Source organism: Trachypithecus francoisi, unplaced genomic scaffold (genome assembly GCF_009764315.1).
Source record: "Trachypithecus francoisi isolate TF-2019V2 unplaced genomic scaffold, Tfra_2.0 Lachesis_group8, whole genome shotgun sequence".
Lineage (NCBI taxonomy): Eukaryota > Metazoa > Chordata > Mammalia > Primates > Cercopithecidae > Trachypithecus > Trachypithecus francoisi.
The window spans coordinates 38,356,358-38,376,488 of record NW_022681473.1 but is presented as its reverse complement, the minus strand read 5'-3'; the positions used below and the strand labels follow the sequence as shown (position 1 = coordinate 38,376,488).

General features: G+C 36.9%; 1 protein-coding gene across 1 annotated transcript in view; it reads left to right on the top strand.

Moving 5' to 3' along the window:
• The window catches only part of ANO3 (anoctamin 3), a 158,030-nt gene that overhangs the window by 129,569 nt on the left and 8,330 nt on the right, over window positions 1-20,131 (top strand). Inside the window, exons 15-20 of the mRNA XM_033205367.1 lie at window positions 1,070-1,181; window positions 1,872-1,929; window positions 5,987-6,084; window positions 8,734-8,867; window positions 10,314-10,466; window positions 15,206-15,353. Of these exons, the coding sequence (XP_033061258.1) occupies window positions 1,070-1,181; window positions 1,872-1,929; window positions 5,987-6,084; window positions 8,734-8,867; window positions 10,314-10,466; window positions 15,206-15,353 (703 nt within the window). The remainder of the gene's footprint in view (window positions 1-1,069; window positions 1,182-1,871; window positions 1,930-5,986; window positions 6,085-8,733; window positions 8,868-10,313; window positions 10,467-15,205; window positions 15,354-20,131) is intronic.

Below are 20,131 nucleotides of genomic sequence, written 5' to 3'. Positions count from 1 at the left end.
TTAAAGGAGATCCTATTTTCTATCTTGACTGAATTCTTCAACTACGTTAAAATATGTGTTAGATGAGACATTTCTATTTTCTATCACTCATTTGAGTACTAGATAGGAGCTAAGGCTGCAGTACATAAGGCTGTCCTTATTTTTTTCTTTTAATCATTATAAAACCATAAGATGTTAGAGTTGACGGGATTTTTATAAATCATCTTGTCTAAATCCCTTATTCTACAGATGACAAAACTGACTGCAAAAAAACGTGAAGAGACCTGCCTGAGATTACCTGCCAGTCAGGTGTAAGGCTGAGATAAGAGCTCAGCTCTCCTGACTGATATAGCCCTCTTTTCTCTTTACCATTCCACTTGTGTCTGTATACAAAATACTCATTCTTCAAAGAACTCTGTGGACAGTTTAGACCCTTATATTGAGTATAGACAGTTTGAGTGAATGATTGATCCGTTAGGTATGGTTACTGCTAAATGATGATAGCAGAGAGACTCCTGAAAATCTTCATGTATTAATAACTTACTTTTGTAGCTGTGGGGAAAGTCCAAAGATTATCTTATGAAGTCTTCATCAAGTGTGAACAGTAGATATTATTCACATTTTACAGACACAGATGCTAGAAATCAGCAAAACTAAGTCCTCATAGAACTAAAAAACTTGGCCAAGTATGGTGGCTCACACCTGTAATCCTAGCAATTTGAGGGGCCGAGGTGGGCAGATTGCCTGAGGTCAGGATTTCGAGACCACCCTGGCCAACAGGGTGAAACCCCCACTTCTACTAAAAACACAAAAAATTAGCCGGGCATGGTGGCAGGCACCTATAATCCCAGCTACTTGGGAGGCTGAGCCAGAAGAATTGCTTGAACCCAGGAGGCACAGGTTGCAGTGAGTCAAGATTGTGCCACTGTACTCCAGCCTGGGCAACAGAGTGAGACTCCGTCTCCAAAAAAAAAAAATTAAATAAATAAATAAATTTTTAAAAATAACCTTGAACTTGGGGTTTCTGACTCCATATTCGGAGTCTTGACATTCACCTCATCTATGTCAATGTACCCTGTGCTCCTTTTAGAATATCCTCGAACAGAATCTGAGTGGGAAAACAGCTTTGCCCTGAAGATGTTCCTCTTCCAGTTTGTCAATTTAAACAGTTCCATCTTCTATATCGCATTCTTTTTGGGAAGGTAAGTCAACTTTTTGTACATTATCTTCACAGAGTCAAAAACATAGTCAATAGTTTAATTGACAATTACTGTTCTCACTCAAATGATTTCTGACAGCCACCAGCAGTTAAAGTTGGCACAAAAAAAAAATCCTATTTGCTGCATTTTAGTTGAATTGTGTCTGTTTCATCATCAGTAACAGTTTTGTTAAAGAAGAAAAGAATTTTTGTTCAACCTTGGGTTATAATTCCTTAACGTGGAAACCCCTTCTATCATCTTAACATTTTTCCACCTTTAATGCAAAATACGAAAAAAGCAGCATAGTAAACTAACGATTCTGCTTTGCCATATGCTTAATACTCCATCCAGTGTCGTGGAAACATACTGAAGATAGAAACATTTTGGACCAAACAATGCAGTACATTATTGTAATAGTCATTAACTAGGTCAACAAAACATTAAGACTCTATGTGAGGGTCAGAAATGTCATCCAGTTGGTTTGTCGGTACTTTCTTGACCCATTAATTCACGCATCACTTTTTCCTTTGTAAGTCAGATACTTTGATGTTTAACATAGCAGAAGTCAACTGGGGACAGATTGCACCAGTGAACGTTTATGTCTACCCACACATGCACTCGTCATGATACCTTAGTAGATGTTCTTCAGTGATCCCCACTTAAATGCTAATGAACTAAAATGTCTTTTTACAGATTCGTAGGCCACCCAGGAAAATACAATAAACTTTTTGACCGGTGGAGACTGGAGGAAGTAAGTAACTTTGGGAATGGGTGCAGGAATGAGCACGGATTTGAGCCAGTTCCTGTGGGAGGAAGGGAACTGAAGAAAGGAGAAGTTCAGGGAAGTCTATGGATATTGAAGACACATTGTTCAGAAAGGAAGCAACCACATCTTTTCAAAAAAAAGGGTGAACTGAAAAGTTAAATCCCAAGATTCTCACCTCAGCTCTCTTTATTTTTTTAATCACCTTAATGTCTTGTATTTACAGACCCCAGGAATTTAGCTCCAGTAAGTTTCCTTTTTTTATTGGAAATTATTATTATTTATTGGGTACATTTTCAAACTTTTAAATATGTTAGGTTTCCTTTTTGTCTAAAAGACATCATTCTGGAAACACCAACATGTAATTATATAAAAGTACGTGCCCTAAGACTCGTATTTCTTTATTGATTTACAATATGTTTATTGTAAATATGGAAAAACTGCCCAGGAGTAGCATTGCTGGGTTACAGGATAAGCATATTGTATATTTTCACTGAGACTGAGAAATGGGCCTCCAAACGCCACCCCTACCTAGACTGTATGAGCCTGCTTCTTCAGTATTTAGCCAATGGTAGAATTTTCACTTTTTGTTTCTGTAATTATGAATGAGATGGATAATATTTTTCATATTTTTCTTGAACATTTTAGTTTTCTGTTCATAGCCTTGAAGAACAGAGTATAACAATAAAACATAACGAATATTTTATCTTTGGAGACTGACAGTCTATATTCTAATGCTGCCCACCCAGATGCATGATTTAATATCTATAAATCTCAGTTTCTTCTTTTGTAAATTGGTGATAAGAATAGCTATCTTGCCTGGCCCTGTGGCTCACACCTGTAGTCCCAACACTTTAGGAGGCCAAGGCAGGAGGATTGCTTGAGGCCAAGAGTTCGAGACCAGCCTGGGCAAAATGGTGAGACCCTGTCTTTATTTTAAAAATTTAAAAAGTAGCCGGACGTGGTGGCACATGCTTCTAGTCCCGGCTACTCAGGAAGCTGAGGTGGGAAGATCCCTTGAGCCCAGGAGTTCGAGGATGCAGTGAGCCGTGATCGTACCACTGCACTCCAGCTTGGGTGAAAGACCACCACTCTGTCCCTAAACAACAGAAAAAATAAAGAACAGCTATCCCAGTTCGTACTGGTGATTGGTGTATTAAATTAGATTGTACATGTAAAATAATAGTTATAATTAATGATAGCCATTATTACAAAAGTTTAAAACTGCTACAGTTTGTTTTAGGATATTTGTGAACTGGCTAACCTAGACTTGTGAATCTTCTACTACAACTATATAATATCTCACATTAATATTTTATGTGAAATCAATATAAAAAGTTTTTAATAATAGCTAATATTTATTGAGGGCTTACTACATTCTAATGTACTCCAGCAATTGTTTCTAAGTGCTCTCTGTGTATTAACGCATTTAATCCTCACAGTTCTATCATTATATCCATTTTATAGATCAGGAAACAAAGTCACAGATGTGCAGTGCCTGCAACTGCAAATGTAATTTTCCTACAATTGTACAAACATACACACTGATGAAGTTATGATTTAAATCTTTTCAGTGTAGCTCAGAGTCTGTGCTCTGAACACTGTGCTTTCCAGCCACGATTGGAATGGCGTGTAGGTATAATCAAAGACATAATGAAAACTTATTTTGCTGAGAAATTGCTGTCTGATTGCTGGCTCACACATCTATGTTGAATTTAGAGTAAGCATACTAAAGTAAGTGAAGGAACCTGGGTATTGGAGTCTGGTAGTTCTTTCTGTCACTTAGCTTTATTATCTACAGAGTGAAGATACCAACAACTACCAAGGCGGGTTCTGACAAGGAGTAAGAGAAAAATACATGACAGCATCTAGTTTGGCTTGTCCAGGGTCATATGATTTTGAGTGGTGCAACTGGAATGAATGCTTGTGTCTTCTGCACACTCACTCATGCCCTTTTGTGCATTCTAAGTATGGGCTCTTTCTACCAAATGAAATTTAAAGTTTTGATAGACTGGCTTTAGTGCAAGGCCATCACTATGTGAATGGACAAACCCACAAACACTATTGGATCCCCTTCTCTTCCTTATAAATCATAAAGTCATCAAGGCTTAATTTCAACAAAAGTATAAATGGCCTGTCTTCCAGCCACCCCACTTTGGCCTATCCTTTGTGGGTAGCAAACCAATCACATGATCCTATGATCATCTTCTTTTTCCTATCCCAGAAAATAATATGTTTGTATTAAACCCACACTTTAAGGCAGCAAACACATTGGTAAATGGAATTCATCCTTAGTATATTATAAAAGAGCAGTGGATTAGGGTACTGGGACAACTTTCATTTCCACAGCACTAGTCACCACTGCATGGCCTTGGGCAAGTCAGCTTGCCTCTGAGTCTCTACAAAAATGAAGAGCTTCAGCTTGCAGCTGTGATCTGTGATTTGCCCCTGTAGCTTAATATTTATTCTGCCTCAGTCATTCCAGTCAACCTGTTTATCAGATATATTTGGGAGAGTTCAGGAAATCCTAAATTCATCTTGAAAAAAGAGATTTGCTTCAGTGAGAGAATTTAGACCTCTTCATGCAGTAAGCATGACCATTTGCAAATCCTCTCTCAGGCTCAGATTTGGGAGTCTTAAATTACTGGGCTGGAACAGGAAAAGCAGGCTCTTAGTGTCTTAATTATTTGTTCTCTTTGAAGTTCCACTAGTACCAATTTGATAGAAATAGAAACTGTGGATCAAAGTGATAGAGAAGACTGTCTTCCTGATGAGCAGGACATGTACCCATTTCTAAAGAAACAGACCCACCCACGCCTTCCTACCCAAATACTGCAATGTTTTCAAGTAAAACACACTGGTTGTTCATTTTCGTTGAAATCACGTTTTTGTTTGTGTGGGTCTCTAAAACTAACTTATTGAAAATCTGAAAAAGCAGAAAAGCACAAAGGAAAGAATAGGATCATACTGATGAATTATTTTTATGGTGTTGTGTTTATCACTTAAAAATACATTATAATATATGTAGATACTTCCTCTCCAGGAGGTAGAGTTCAACACCTCCCCACCATCTTGAGAATGGGCTAGACTTAGTGGCTCCCTTCTAAAAAATAGAACCGAAAAGGAGAAAAATGAGAAACTTTCCAGTGGAAAAAAATTGGAAAACACTATATTAACCAATTAACACCACCAGTGATGTCATATGCTTCCCATGTATCCCTCATACGATGTGAGGAAAATAGCACTTCACCTTTGTGATTGGTCTCTCTAAAACACATAACCCTGGTCTAAACATAAGAAAACCATGAGACAAACTTAGATTGTGGGACATTCCACAGGATACACATCCAACAATCCTCAAAACATTTAAAGCTATTAAAAACTGAGAAGCTATTCAGACCAGAGGAGACTGGGAAGATAGGAAAAATGAATGCAATCGGGTATATGGGCTTGGATCCTGGAGCAGAGAGAGGAAAACTGGTGGAATCTAAAGAGAGCTTTGCATTTAGCTAATTGTAATGTACTAATATAATTTTCTTAGCTTTGTCAAATATACCATGGTAATGTACAGAGCAACAGCTAGAACTGGATAAGGAGTGTATGAGAACCTGTACTATCTTTGCAAGTTATCTATACATCTAAACTTATTCTGAAATAAAAAGGTTATTAAAAACAATATGTTATAAACATTATGCCATAGAATTAACTATTTTCTATTACCTGATTGCTAATGGATATGTAATATTCCATAGCATTCATTAAATGCGATCGTGCCTAACACAGAGCCTGGCAGGTAGTAAGTGCTCACTAAAAGTTAGATTTGTTGTTATTGCTATTATAATTTTGATTGATATTTCATGATAATTACTGAAGAATTCCCTCACCAAGTGCCCTCATACATGCTGTTTCTTTCTTGTTTTTGTTTTCTTAATGCACGAGGTGGTGTGACCCAGCTTTAAAATTTGCTGTACAATTTAAAGGTGGGCATGTCTGAGCCTACTGGGAAGAAGATCAATATCATTATTGCTCTTATGTTCTATTTCAGTGTCATCCTAGTGGCTGCTTGATAGACCTTTGCCTCCAAATGGGTGTCATCATGTTTTTGAAGCAAATATGGAACAACTTCATGGAACTGGGATACCCGTGAGCACATTATTTTCAAATTTGCCTTATGTCTAGTTACAAAGAAGAAAACTAGAGGTGGTGTGAGTAGTGCTTAAGAATTTGGGCTTGGTAATCACACAGATGATGGCTCAATTCCTGTTTCAGAGCCTGTTTTCACTAAGAATGTATCAACAATAGGTCTACCTCAAGAACAGCTCTAAGGGTTAAACAGAATAATGAATGTAGAGTAGTAACTTGTTTAATGCGTTAAGACAGTTGTTACTAGTTTGAAAACATGAATAACATTACAGGTTCTTAAATATAAAAATAATTTTCTGGGATGTTTCTTTCACTACCAACAGACCAAGTTTGTTGTTTAATAAAGACAGCCTTCATTCCTCCCAAAAGAATAAAGCAAAGATCAAATCCTGATTGAGAAGCTTTGTACTCTTTGTTACAACTAAGAAAAAAAATGTTACAGCAGGACTGATTGTACTAACATCAAAACAATAGCACTTTATTTTCATTATTTGAGACGTTTTAGCTGCCTGTGCAATGCTTACAGAGGTGCCGAATGCTCACTTTCACATATATTAAAATACGCTTTCCTTTAAAATATGGCAAAACACTGGGTATTTAAAACAATGTAATATTGAGGCTTTGAGTCTAATCAACTGAAAACATGACTATTTGAATAATTTCCTGACTGTTGGGGAAGAACTGGTTAGTTGTTTGATTATATAAGTAGCTTGGAGTTATGAATCAAATTATATTGTTATTTTTTTTCTTTTGGCGGTACAAATTTTATCAGAACATTCCTGAACAAAGACCTGGGGGTTGTAGAAGTGATATTAACCCTGCATTCTGCTATAAAATATTGTGTTAATTTACAGGCAGCTTTAGAGCATAAGCTGTGGAATTACCCAGACCTGGTTTAAATTCCTTCTCTCTTCCTTGCTAAATTTGCTTTATATTTCCTTGACATCTCTAAGGCTTTTTTAGTCCATTTATAAAATATATAGGGTATTTATGAAGATTGAGATGACCCAATGCTTTTTAAACCTTCATCAGAAACGACAGAACCTTTCTGTGAGGAGAGTTTTATACAGATTTAATATTCAAAACAAATTTAAGCAAATCTCTTCTAAAAAAGAGAGAATAGAGGATGGAGGATTGGGGAGCCCAGTTCATTTGTGATATTCCTTCCTATTCTTGGGGCACTTCTTTAAAACAGGGTTTAGGAAAGAAACAGGAAATTAGGTGTCATTGTTTGAAAGAAACAGGAAATTAGGTGTCCAGATGCTTAGCACAGAATGTAACATGCTGTGAGTAGTCCTTAAGTATCAACAAGATGATGTAGGGGTCATTGCAGTATAAAAAAGTTGTTTCTTTTTATTATCACTACTCATGGACTGCTACACTTGCCATGCACTTTGGACAGAACATTTTCATTATGGCCTTGCCCTAGGGGTCAGTCTGGACCACATATATCAAATCTTAAGGGTACCATGGCACATCCTACCCTTCCCGATACCTAGGCAAAGGCTTTGTTAAAGAAAAGTGAGCAGGAGTAGTCGAGCCATTAAAGCAAAACTCTTGTAAACCACAATTGTCTTTCTTCAAGCAAAACTTTAAACAGAACCAAAATAAATATAATAGAAACAAGCAGATCTGCCTCAACTCTCACCTCCAGCCCCTTTTTCACCTTCGCGAGGCTCTGGAGGCAACCTCCATTGCCTGACGTTTGTTCTCTGGTTGCTCCTCCAACTGCCACTTAGGTTCCATGATTAAAATTGAGAGTTGGGTACTGTTCACCAAGTCCTGTAAAAATCACCTAGTCCTGGAGGTAATTTTCATTGAACTCTTAAATAATTCATTACCCAGAAGGCCACAATATGTGCTTACCAGGATATTTCTGAGTCACATAATTCCAAGATTGTACTTGGGCTAAGAAAACAGTATTGTTACTTCCTTTCCAGGTATGAAAAACGGACTCGTGGACACAGACTTATTGCCTAGTAATTACTGTTCACCACATTAGCAGAATGTAATAATCACTAACACTTAGACTCCTCATGTTTCTAAACTCAGAGAGGTGAAGTGACTTGCTAAAAATCACATGGCTAATGCATTGCAGGGTGGGAACTAGAACTTAGATCTTTTGAAATCCTACCCAAGGGTCAACTGGTTTATGTGAAACGAGATTTTTTTTCCTGTTCAGAGAGTATAGCTCAGAAGATTGTAGGTTATGAGCAATGAAAGAGTCAGACCTAATCACAGCAGGCAACATAGAAGTTTAAGTATTTCTATAGGTGGGGAGAGGGGAAGGAATCATAGAAATGAATATTCGTTTAATCAATGTCAAGGACTATTTTGGTGTACAGGGCATGGATTCCTAGATAAATATGGAAATATTTATAGGACCTAGGAGAGTTCTGGAAGACTGGGGCCTACTCTTCTATGCTGAAGTTTTTCAAAAGATTTTTTAAAAATTCTTTAAGATATTTTAAGCTTTCAAAACATTTTTTAAACTTAAAAAAAAAAAAAAAACTTTTATAAAAGGTAAAACCAAATACCTCCAGTTCCAAGGAGCTGGAATTGGTTTTACTCATTTCTTAGTTCACTATAAATTGTTAACTGGATGCTTGAATCAGAGCTCAAAAGCCCTTGGTCTGCTTTGTGATGTAGGTTGATCCAGAACTGGTGGTCACGACATAAAATCAAGCGGGGAATCCATGATGCTTCCATACCTCAGTGGGAAAATGACTGGAATCTGCAGCCCATGAACCTTCACGGACTGATGGATGAGTACTTAGAAATGGGTAAGGAAGGCCGGGCGCGGTGGCTCAAGCCTGTAATCCCAGCACTTTGGGAGGCCTAGACGGGTGGATCACGAGGTCAGGAGATCGAGACCATCCTGGCTAACACGGTGAAACCCCGTCTCTACTAAAAAATACAAAAAACTAGCCGGGCGAGGTGGCGGGCGCCTGTAGTCCCAGCTACTCGGGAGGCTGAGGCGGGAGAATGGCGTAAACCTGGGAGGCGGAGCTTGTAGTGAGCTGAGATCCGGCCACTGCACTCCAGCCTGGGCGGCAGAGCAAGACTCCGTCTCAAAAAAAAAAAAAAGAAAAAGAAAAAAAAGAAATGGGTAAGGAAAAGAAATCCGCAGGACTATTTGGCCTTCTTGACACTATTTTTCTACTTTACACAAGCTTTGGTTCAACAGAGAAAATTATCTCTTTCCTTTCCAACCCCAAGCATTCTAAAACACATCTGCACCTTCATCTCAAGGAGCTAGAGATACTTACTCTTGGCAGATTCACATGTTTTATTCTCTGAGACCCATGCATTGACCAAAATGAAAGTTTTTCTCACAGTGGGACACCTATTTTATGAGCAAATATTTTAAGCAAACAAAATAATGCTGAACCTGTTTCTTTTCTTTCTTTCTTTCTTTTTTCTTTGGAAACAGAGTCTTGTTCTGTCAACCAGGCTGGAGTGCACTGGCACGATCTCGGTTCACTGCAACCTCCACCTCCTGGGTTTAAGCAATTCTCCTGCCTCAGCCTCCTGAGTAGCTGAGATTACAGGTGCACACCACCACGCCCAGCTAATTTTTGCATTTTTTAGTAGAGATGGAGTTTTGCCACGTTGGCCAGGCTGTTCTCAAACTCCTGACCTCAGGTGATCTGCTCACCTCGGCCTCCAAAGTGCTGGGATTACAGGCGTGAGCCACTATGCCCAGCCAGCTGAACCAGTTTCTATGTTAAGAAACCTACCATTCTACTCACATAAAGCAATAATTATTTTTCACAATAAACCTTTGCACAGACTCAATCTGAATCTTAACTTCTGAATCTTAACTCCTCCTCCTTCTTCTTCCTCCTTTTCTTCCTCTTCTTTTTCCTTCTCCTTCTTCTTCTTTCTCTTCCTCCTCCTTCTCCTCCTCCTCTGCTTTGTCCCCATCTTCCCTCTATTTCTTCTTCGTTTTCTCCCTCCTTCATGCTGCATTATATAGAGGTGGAAAGCCCATAGACTTTCAATACATTCAGAACTTAATTTGAATACACATTTCAACATTTTCTAGCTATCTACCCTTTAGCCAGTTTAGTTAACATATACGAAATAAAGTTGTCCTAACTATAAAATGAGATAAACCTATCTACTTTATAGGGATGTTGAAAGCATTAAAGGCAATTTATATAAAGCAACTAATTTGTCACAACGAAAGTTTATATTATTAATTTCCTAATGCTCTTCTTTTGCAGTTTTGCAATTTGGTTTTACCACCATCTTTGTTGCGGCTTTTCCTCTAGCCCCTCTTTTGGCTTTGTTAAACAATATCATTGAAATCAGGCTGGATGCATACAAATTTGTCACCCAGTGGCGGAGGCCTTTGCCAGCCCGAGCAACTGACATAGGTAAGATTCAGAAGTTAAATGATTTTTACGTTGCTAACACCAAGAGGTGTACTATGGTTTGAGTGTGCCCCCAGATTCATATGTCGAAACTTAATTCCCAGTGTCATAGTATTAAGAGGCCTTTAAGAAGTGATTAAGCCAGCCAGGTGTGGTGGCTCACTCCTGTAATCCCAGCACTTTGGGAGGCCGAGGTGGGCGGATCAGCTGAGGTCGGGAGTTCGAGACCAGCCTGACCAACATGGAGAAACCCCGTCTCAAATACAAAATTAGTCGGGAGTTCAAGACCAGCCTGACCAACATGGAGAAACCCCATCTCTACTAAAAATACAAAATTAGCTGGGTGTGGTGGTGGATGCCTGTAATCCCAGCTACTCAGGAGGCTGAGGCAGTAGAATCGTTTGAACACAGGAGGCAGAGGTTTCAGTGAACCCAGATTGTGCCATTGCACTCCAGCCTGAGCAACAAGAGTGAAACTCCGTCTCAAAAAAAAGAGAAGTGATTAAGCCATGATCCCTCAAGAATGAGATTAGGACTTTTATGAAAAATAGCTTGAGGGAGTGGCTTCATTCTCTTCTACTTCCCTGTGGTGTGAGGACACAGCGTTTTTGTCCCCTCCAGAGGATACAGCAGCAAGGTGCCCTTTTGGAAGCTGGAAGCAAGGCCATCTCCAGATATTGAACCTCCTGGTGCATTTATCTAGGGCTTCCTATCCTCCAAAATAGCAAGGAACTTCTGTTCACTGTAAATTACCCAGTCTCAGGTATTTTGTTATAGCAGCACAAAGGGACTAAGACAACATAACTTGGTACTACTTAGCAGCATGTGGTTTTCTATTGTGAGGACACCCTTCCAACTGTAACAAAATGCTTTTAGTTATGAAAAGAATAAAGGGAACATTAATTTAGTAGAGATTAAGTTTATATTCAATATGCTATTTCATAAACTTGGTCATAACTAAAGCGGATTTCATAGATACCTTTCCATACCTTTCCATGTTAATAGACACAGTTCTGCCTCATTCTGGACAATTGCTGCACAGATTTCTATTATATGTGTATGACATTTTTTAAAATATTACTTTAGCCAGAGTTGTTTAGATTGCTTCAGTACTTTGCTAATATAAACAACACTGAAGTGACGATATTCATACATACTTTGCTAGATTATTTCCTCAGTATACATTTCTAGACTGGAGCTCCTGTTCAAAGAGCATGCACATTTAAATTTTTGATACACAATTTGGCAGCATGTTCTCCAGAAATGTTGTACCAATTTACACTGTCATCATAAGTACATTTCTCTCTTTCTGCAACAACTCCAAATGTAATAAGGATTTTTGGATTGTTGTTCTATCCTTGAGAATATGAAGAGGAAAAAATTTATTGTTCTATTTGCTAGCATTTTTGTAACTGTGAGATTAAATATATTTGCATTTCTTCTTTGCTAATTGTGTTTATGTTCTTTGGCTATTTGGCCATTGTATCTGATTTGGTTATCTGGTCCTGTATTGGAATACTAATCACACACGTGCGCACACACACACACACACACACACACATATATACCACATATATATACATACATGTATATAAAACTGTGTATAAATATATGTAGATATATATGTATATAATATATATGCTGGTTTTCAATTTATTCACTTTATTTTGGATAAGGTTTCAATTTTTATATATAATCAAATTGACATATTTCCCTCATGGTTGTTATTATTTTTGACATTCTTAGAAAGGTACTTTAGAACCAAAGATTTTTCACCTATTGTATTTATTGTTGGTTCATTATTTAGATATGTCTGCTATTCTGTTTTGTTTATTTGCTTGTTGTTTGCTGTCATTTTATTATTTCATTTAAATTGTTGATGCATTTAATTGTTGTTCATTTAAATTGTTGATTTATCTGGAATATGTTGTTGATAAAATTGAGGTCCAGGGTTTTTTTCCCAATGCCTAATCCATTTTTCCAAGACCGTTTATTAAATAATTCAATTTTTGAACTTATTTTATGTTATTTTACACTAAATTCTCTATAAATTCAATTATATTTATATAATTCACTTTTTCCCATTGTGCTACTTATTACATATACTGCTTTAATAAACTATAGTTTTTAAATAAAAAGTCCAACTGCATTGGAAAGCAACTCCACATGTCTCTGTTTTTGGGAGGGGAAATTTTCTGGCTAATACTGCAAGGTTATCCTTTTAATTAATTTTACTCATTTATATATTACATCGTCACCAAAGTCTATGTAAAATATACTTATCTGTAAAGATTAAATACAATGCAACTTGAGTTCTCATATTTTAAGCAACTAAAATTATTGCTGTCCTTTAAATTTGGTGATGTTGTTGATTTCATTATTTAAACAATATAGACAAAGGAGGGGAACAACACACACTGGGGCCTGTTTGGGTGGCAGGAGGAGGGAGAGCATCAGGAAAAATAGCTAATGCACGCTGGGTTAAATACCTAGATAATGGGTTGATAGATGCAGCAAATCACCATGGCACACGATTACCTATGTAACAAACCTGCACATCCTGCACATATATCCCAGAACTTAAAATAAAATAAAAATAATATAAGCACATTAAAGAAAATCTAGGAAATAAATTTTTAAAAACTTCCATTTCAGCTTTAGTTAGCATTTACTGTACCTTCCCATAGATAAGTGTTTTCTAAATTACTGGATTTTACTTTGCTCAAGCCAGAGAACACGAAAGTGTATAAAGAAAACAGTTAGTAGTCTTCCACCTTTATTTTTCTCTTCTACCTCGAGGAGTCAATGCTATCAATTTGGCATGTATCCTTTGCCATTGTTTTTCTCACTTATAGAAATATACAAAAATATATTCGTATACATATGTAGAATTATGCATTGTTTTTCCTTCATGAACATTCTCCAGCTCAAAACATATTTGCCCAATTTATTTTAATAGAATAGTAATAATTATAATACTGATACATCATAAATTGTATAACCATTTACTTATTTCTCACCATAAGCAGAAATACACATGTAGTCATAGCTATAAATATGTACATAGTTATTACACATGTAGTACATATCACATATTTATATATGTGTTTGCATATAGTGTATCCGTTGTATAGGTCCCAATAAGTAGGATTAAAATGTATGCATATTTTAATTTTAAGATGTATCAGATTAATTACTAAAAATGTTGTAACAAGTCATACTTCCAGCAACATTGTAAAGGAGTTTCTGTTTCCACAATCCTTAAATAGCACTAGATGTTCTAAGACTTTCAAATCTTTGTCAATGTATTAGATTTTTTAAAATCTTATTTTTTGAGTGTCATTTCTCTGAATACTAGTGATTGAAGCTTCTTTTTGTCAGTTATTTTGATTCAGAAAGCAAATTGCTCCTTTTATTCTTTTTCTCTAGGTTTATTTTATTAACGTTTTAGGACCTTTTTGTATATTAGGCATGTTAACCCTTTGTTAGTTTTTGTAACCAAATTGTTTCTCCCAAAATATTTTCTTCTGCCTAAATATTGTCACTTTTGTAAGTGTTTAATTTTAATGTACTCAAATATGGTTTGTATCGATTTTCTTGTCTTATGATCTCATCAAGTAAACTTTAACATCTTTTTAAATTATTATTTTTAATTACAACTCAATGTAGCACATTATAAAAATTTTGAAATGCTGAGTGTGGGAGGAAAGAAAGTTGGCATGCTACATAATCACCTTTAGTGCTATAGAGCATTTTTTTCCAGGATATTTTTTTCTCATACATATATTTAAAACTAAGTTTAATCCTACTGAAAACGTTAGTTTTGACTATAATGAATAGTATACTACTTCTTTATACTATATAACTTCAAAAGCTTTTTGTGTGTGTGTATTTCCATGATGCCAGATTGACCTCCTAGGAAGTAAAAAATGTCTACTAGAAATTTTCAGGTCTGACCACCAGACTAGTTTTGCTTTTCTATATTTTTACTTTAAAAAGACATTTGACAAAGATAAAGACAGCCGGGCGCGGTGGCTCAAGCCTGTAATCTCAGCACTTTGGGAGGCTGAGGCGGGCGGATCTCGAGGTCAGGAGATGGACACCATCCTGGCTAACACGGTGAAACCCCATCTCTACTAAAAAAGAGAAAGAAAAAAAAAAAAAAGTAACCAGGCGTGGTGGCGGGCGCCTGTAGTCCCAGCTACTCGGGAGGCTGAAGCAGGAGAATGGCATGAACCCGGGAGGCGGAGCTTGCAGTGAGCCAAGATCGCGCCACTGCACTCCAGCCTGGGCAACAGAGCGAGACTCCGTCTCAAAAAAAAAAAAAAAAAAAAAAAAAAAAAAGATAAAGACAAACCTCAGAGTGAATGCAGATATTTCACAGTGTGCATAACCATGCAGAACTTTAAGTTTCTTATATACTGTTTTTATTGCCTCAGCAAGGTCTGTAAATTAGACTTTGAAATATCTTGTGCACCTGTGCACCTGTGCCATGTTTCACTGTAGAACCCAGTCCTCATGGCATTTCAATTTTTAAATCTTTCTAGATGAGATCTATCTTCTCTTTGTGGAAAAAGCATATTCAATAGCTATAATGTCTGTACTGAGATAATATACTAAGAAAGCACAAAGTGGACAGAGCTGTGGTCCCAACATAAGTAGAACATTTCCAATATAAGATTATTTACAGGGTTTTCATAGTTTTAATTTTTGTTCACCATGATTAATCTTTCTCTTATCAGGTATCTGGCTTGGAATTCTCGAAGGAATCGGTATATTGGCCGTGATCACCAATGCATTTGTAATTGCTATTACTTCTGATTACATCCCACGTTTTGTCTACGAATACAAATATGGCCCCTGTGCAAATCATGTAGAACCAAGTGAAAAGTAAGGTTTAAATTTAAACATTCTCCTGATGTGTTTTACCTTTGTAATTAAAATGGGATCTTACTGGGAAGTTTTGTTCTATGACCACTAAGGGTGGTGTTTCTAAGTCTTGCATTTATAATGTGTTTATTAGATGAAGCAAAGTAAAAAGGACAACAGTGTTATTATAGCAAATAATCTTAGAGTTCTTCTAATGTTTTTACTTGGAAATGCATCACAAGTATCAAAATAGTAAAAAATGTATTTAGAAGTTACATTCTATAAATAGAAGTTATCTTAGAATAACTTCTTACCATCTACATGGTAAGAATGTAATCTTCTTACCATATAGATATGGAAATTGCAAACTATACTGGCTAATCAAATTGCTGAATGGAGCAGTGCTAGTTTCTGGGGAGAAGCGGAATTTGAAGAAACTGTCAGCTCTGTGACTAGAGATTTTCAAAAGGAATTCACAACTAAGGGTTTTAGGGATGCAAAAAATCCGTCTCCCAAGTATTTTCTTTTAAAATTTAAATCCACTCTTTACAACACAGTTTCTCAACCTCTTCTCTGTTGATGTTTTAGATCAGGTAATTCTGTCTTTTCATGGGAGTCTGAGGGGCTGTCTTGTACATTGTAGGATGTTTAGCAGCACCCTTGGTTACCACCCAGTAGATACCAATAGTAACCTCCCTACTCTGCAAGTTGTGACAACCATAATTATCTCTGGGCATTGCCAGATGTCGTCTGGGGGACAAAATCACCCAGTTTAGAACCACTGCTTTAGGTGATACAGGTTTTTTCAGCTCTTTCCTTACTGAAATCAGGTACTAGGGGAAAATGTAAGAGACCATTGGATTTGAGGAACAGAGAGGAGTTGTAGGCACATAACACAGAGCTGTAGCTGGAGATCAGCCTTAGGTGTGGAAGAAGCGACAGGAGAAGCTGCTTCTCCCGTTTCCTGCAGGAGCAGCTTTGGATGTGCAGCTGATCTGGATGCAGGACATGTGCCATAAGCAGGATGAGCCCTGGAATAGGAGGAAATCCACTGTTAACTCTGCTGAGGAACGGACGTTTTCTCAGATCAATGAAATACCTTTCTGAATATAAATGTCTCAGTTTTTCAGATAGGTGATAAGGGAATGGATATTTCCTCATATATTGCATATTTTGGGGTCTTGTCACAGGATTTTAACTTGAAGCCAGACCTTTTAGGTTTGAGTTCTAACTTTGCCTTTTAGTGAAAGACACATCATTAATCTGGACCTACTTAGTTCATAATAAGAAATGTTCAGCCGGGTGCGGTGGCTCCGGCCTGTAACCCCAGCACTTTGAGGGGCCGAGGCGAGCAGATCACAAGGTCAAGAGTTCGAGACCAACCTGGCCAACATGATGAAACCCCCCCCCATCTCTACTAAAAATACAAAAATTAGCTGGGTGTGGTGGCGGGCGCCTGTAATCCCAGCTACTCGGGAGACTGAGGTAAGAGAATCGCTTGAACCCGAGAGGCGGAGGTTGCAGTGAGCCGAGATTGTGCCATTGCACTCCAGCCTGGATGACAGGGAGAAACTCTGTCTCAAAAAAAAAAAAAAAAAAAAAAAAATAGCCCTTAAGCTTAAGAAAAGGTGTCTGAGATAAGATCTTATGAACTGTAAAGCACTATCTAAGTGTAAGTGGGATTTTGTATTAGTAGTTTAAAAAACCCTCTTTTTTTTTAATCAAAATAATCTAGAAGCGGATGTTAAGGATTTAAAACATATAGGCTTGTTAAGGAGCCCGCTTCATAGCATTATTTGCCAGTGTTTTCGCTGCCACCTAGTGGCAAGCGAAAATGAGATTGACTGGGTATCTAGTACTCTACATTCCAGAGCCTGCATTTCATATAGATAGCTCCCGACATCTCCATATTCATCCATTAGGAATATAGATTAATTTCAAGCAAAGATGTGGAGGGCTTATGTTCCACTGACACCACACATTCAGAGGAGCACCCTGTTTAATTATTTTCTGTGTATGCTTAGCAGCTACATTGACATAGATTCATTCAGATTGGAAATTTTCGGAGGGGGCAGAAGGACAAGATGACAGTGGGAGGGGAGGATATTGGCAAGAGAGTAGATGAAATGATAAATTATTGGCTCTAGTATGGACAACGACGAATGGAGTGAAGCCAGCATAGCTCTGTAATTAAGAATTCAAGGTTTAGAATCAGATAGATGTGTGTTTGAATCTAGGTTCCAAGAACCGTTGTCCGAGGGTAGTTCTTCTTAACATGTGGTCTGCAGATCTCCTTCAGGGGTCCTTGAAGTCAATGCAATTTTTGTAATGAAATTAAGATATAATTTGCCCTTTTCATAGATTGACATTCTCCCTAGCGCTCCAAAAATATTGGTGAATAAAGTTTCTGGTAGTTTTGCGTAACTAAAGGCAGTGGTACCAAACAGTATTAGTGATTGTATTCCTCACCATAATTTGGCCAACATAAAAAGTTTCAATAAGAAGTTCAGTGTGTCCTCAGTGAAGCAGCAATAATTATTGATTTAATAAAATCTCCACTATTGAATAGATGTCTTTTAAATATTTCATGTGACAAAATAGGAAGTGTGCATAAACCACTTTCTGCTTAATTCCAAAGTGTGATGGTCATCTCAAAGAAAAAAAAAAAAACACTCATGTGATCGTTGGAGTTACAAACTGAGCAAACTTTTTTCCAACATGAAATAATGATTGCCAGACCAACTATGATTATTCAGACTTGGATACTTAGCAGTCTTTTACAGAATGCTCACAACTAGCCTGTCATTTTAAAGAAAATAATTGCTATATTTATTGCCATTGAAAAAGTTCAAGCACTGAAGTGAAAGTTAGAATTTTGGATAACTTTTATTTACCACTTTGAGCTTAAAAGCTTCCCAATGCTGATAGATTTTTTTCTGATAAAAATAAATGGTGATATTAACAATCGTGAGTTTTTTCATGGTATGCAGTAAAAAATATGTCAACATTTGGAAGAGCTGCATGATTCCAGGAATGAATATTTTCCAAATAACCCATATTTGATGTTACAAAATCATGAATGAATAAAAGACGAATTTAAAATACAAGTTAGACTTAGGGATTTTAATGTAACAGAATAAAAACTTCATTGATAAGGTTTAAAATTCCACATTGCAACTAAACGTTAGAAAGTATCACATGTAGAGCTTTGAGGGAATATCAATGAAAAATATCCACAATTGTTTCAAATACTATTAAAATAGTCTTAATATATGGGACCAGATTTTCTGTTTATTCTTCGACCAAAACAACATATTGCAATAGATTTTATATAGAATCAGATATGAGAATCTAGCTGTCTTCTGTTAAAACAGGCATTAAAGGGATTTGCAAACATTTAATGTCATTCTCAGTATGTTTTTCTTTTGGAAAATATAGTTATTTTTCTTTAAGAAACGGGTCATTTATATTAATTTACCTAAATATAAATTATTTTTGTTTTTAAATGAAGTAACAGACATTTTCTAAATTTCTCAGCTTGAATTTCGAATATGTTAAAATATCAATGATACATCTTTGTGCAAAAAAGAAAAAAAGCTTCTTCAGATCCTCAATAATTTTTTAAATGCAAAGGGGTTCTGAGGCCAAACGTTTTTGGAATTACAGGCCTAAATAAAGTTACTTAGTCCCTTTAAACTTCAATTCTTTAATCACTATGATGGAGATAAAATATATATGTTTTAAGGTTGTTGTAAAAATTAATTAATTTTAACGATTCTTTGAACTCACTTAGATCTCTAAGGCATTGGTCATAATAACTCATTCTTGCCCCCCCTTTCCTTTAATGTCCTCTTTTCCATCCTTAACCATCTTACAAACCAGTTGCCCAATCACCGTAACCACTTCCTTCGATATGTAGGTCCTTGCCCCCATTCACTTTGTTACGGAAGTGCAGAATCACATCCTTGGTTCTCCAAACTCTTTGTCTTCTCTGCACTGCACTCATGCAGCTGCATGTGAATGAAGGAAAATGAACTACCACACCGACTAGTTTCACTTTAAATTTGTATCACATACTTTGTGTGGACCTGACAAACGTATTTTATTTTCCTAGTTCATTTGTCCGTCTACTTTTTTAGAGAAGTTTGTCATACCTTCTCCTTGCTCCTCAAGCCTTCCGCAACTCCTTTTTTATTCTTACTCTGACCTGATCTTGCTTCCTACTTAAGAAAAATTGAATCAATTAGAAAAGATCTTCCACAGACGTCTATTATCACATCTTCCTACCTACAGTATGTGTCCCACATAGCCTGCCTCCTCCAAGTTCCTAGAAATAGAACCATCTGTGCTCCCATTTTGAAGGCAAAATTCCTCCACTTATGCCCTGAATCTCTTTCTCTTTCCCTGAGACCATCATTCTAGTCATTCACCCCTTTTTCTCATACATTATGTATTTTGCCTCTATTTACTTATTCACACTAACATTGAAACATGCTTTTATTCTTCTAGTCAATAAAGTCCTCCTTGTCCCAGCTGCCTTCCAGTTACATCTTTATGTCTTTGCTCCGATTTATCACAAAAACTACATCCAAAGACCTTTCTCTTCCTATGTTCTCCAATTCCCCTTCTCCTCTTCCCTTTTAAACTCTCTTCAGTAACACATATGCTCCATGGCTCCGTCGAGATGTCATGATGACTTTCACATTGTCAAACCCACTTGTCGACTCCAGTTCTCACATCGTTTGGCCTCTCAGCAGCATTTGACAATTGATCATCCCCTTCTTAATATACTTTATTCA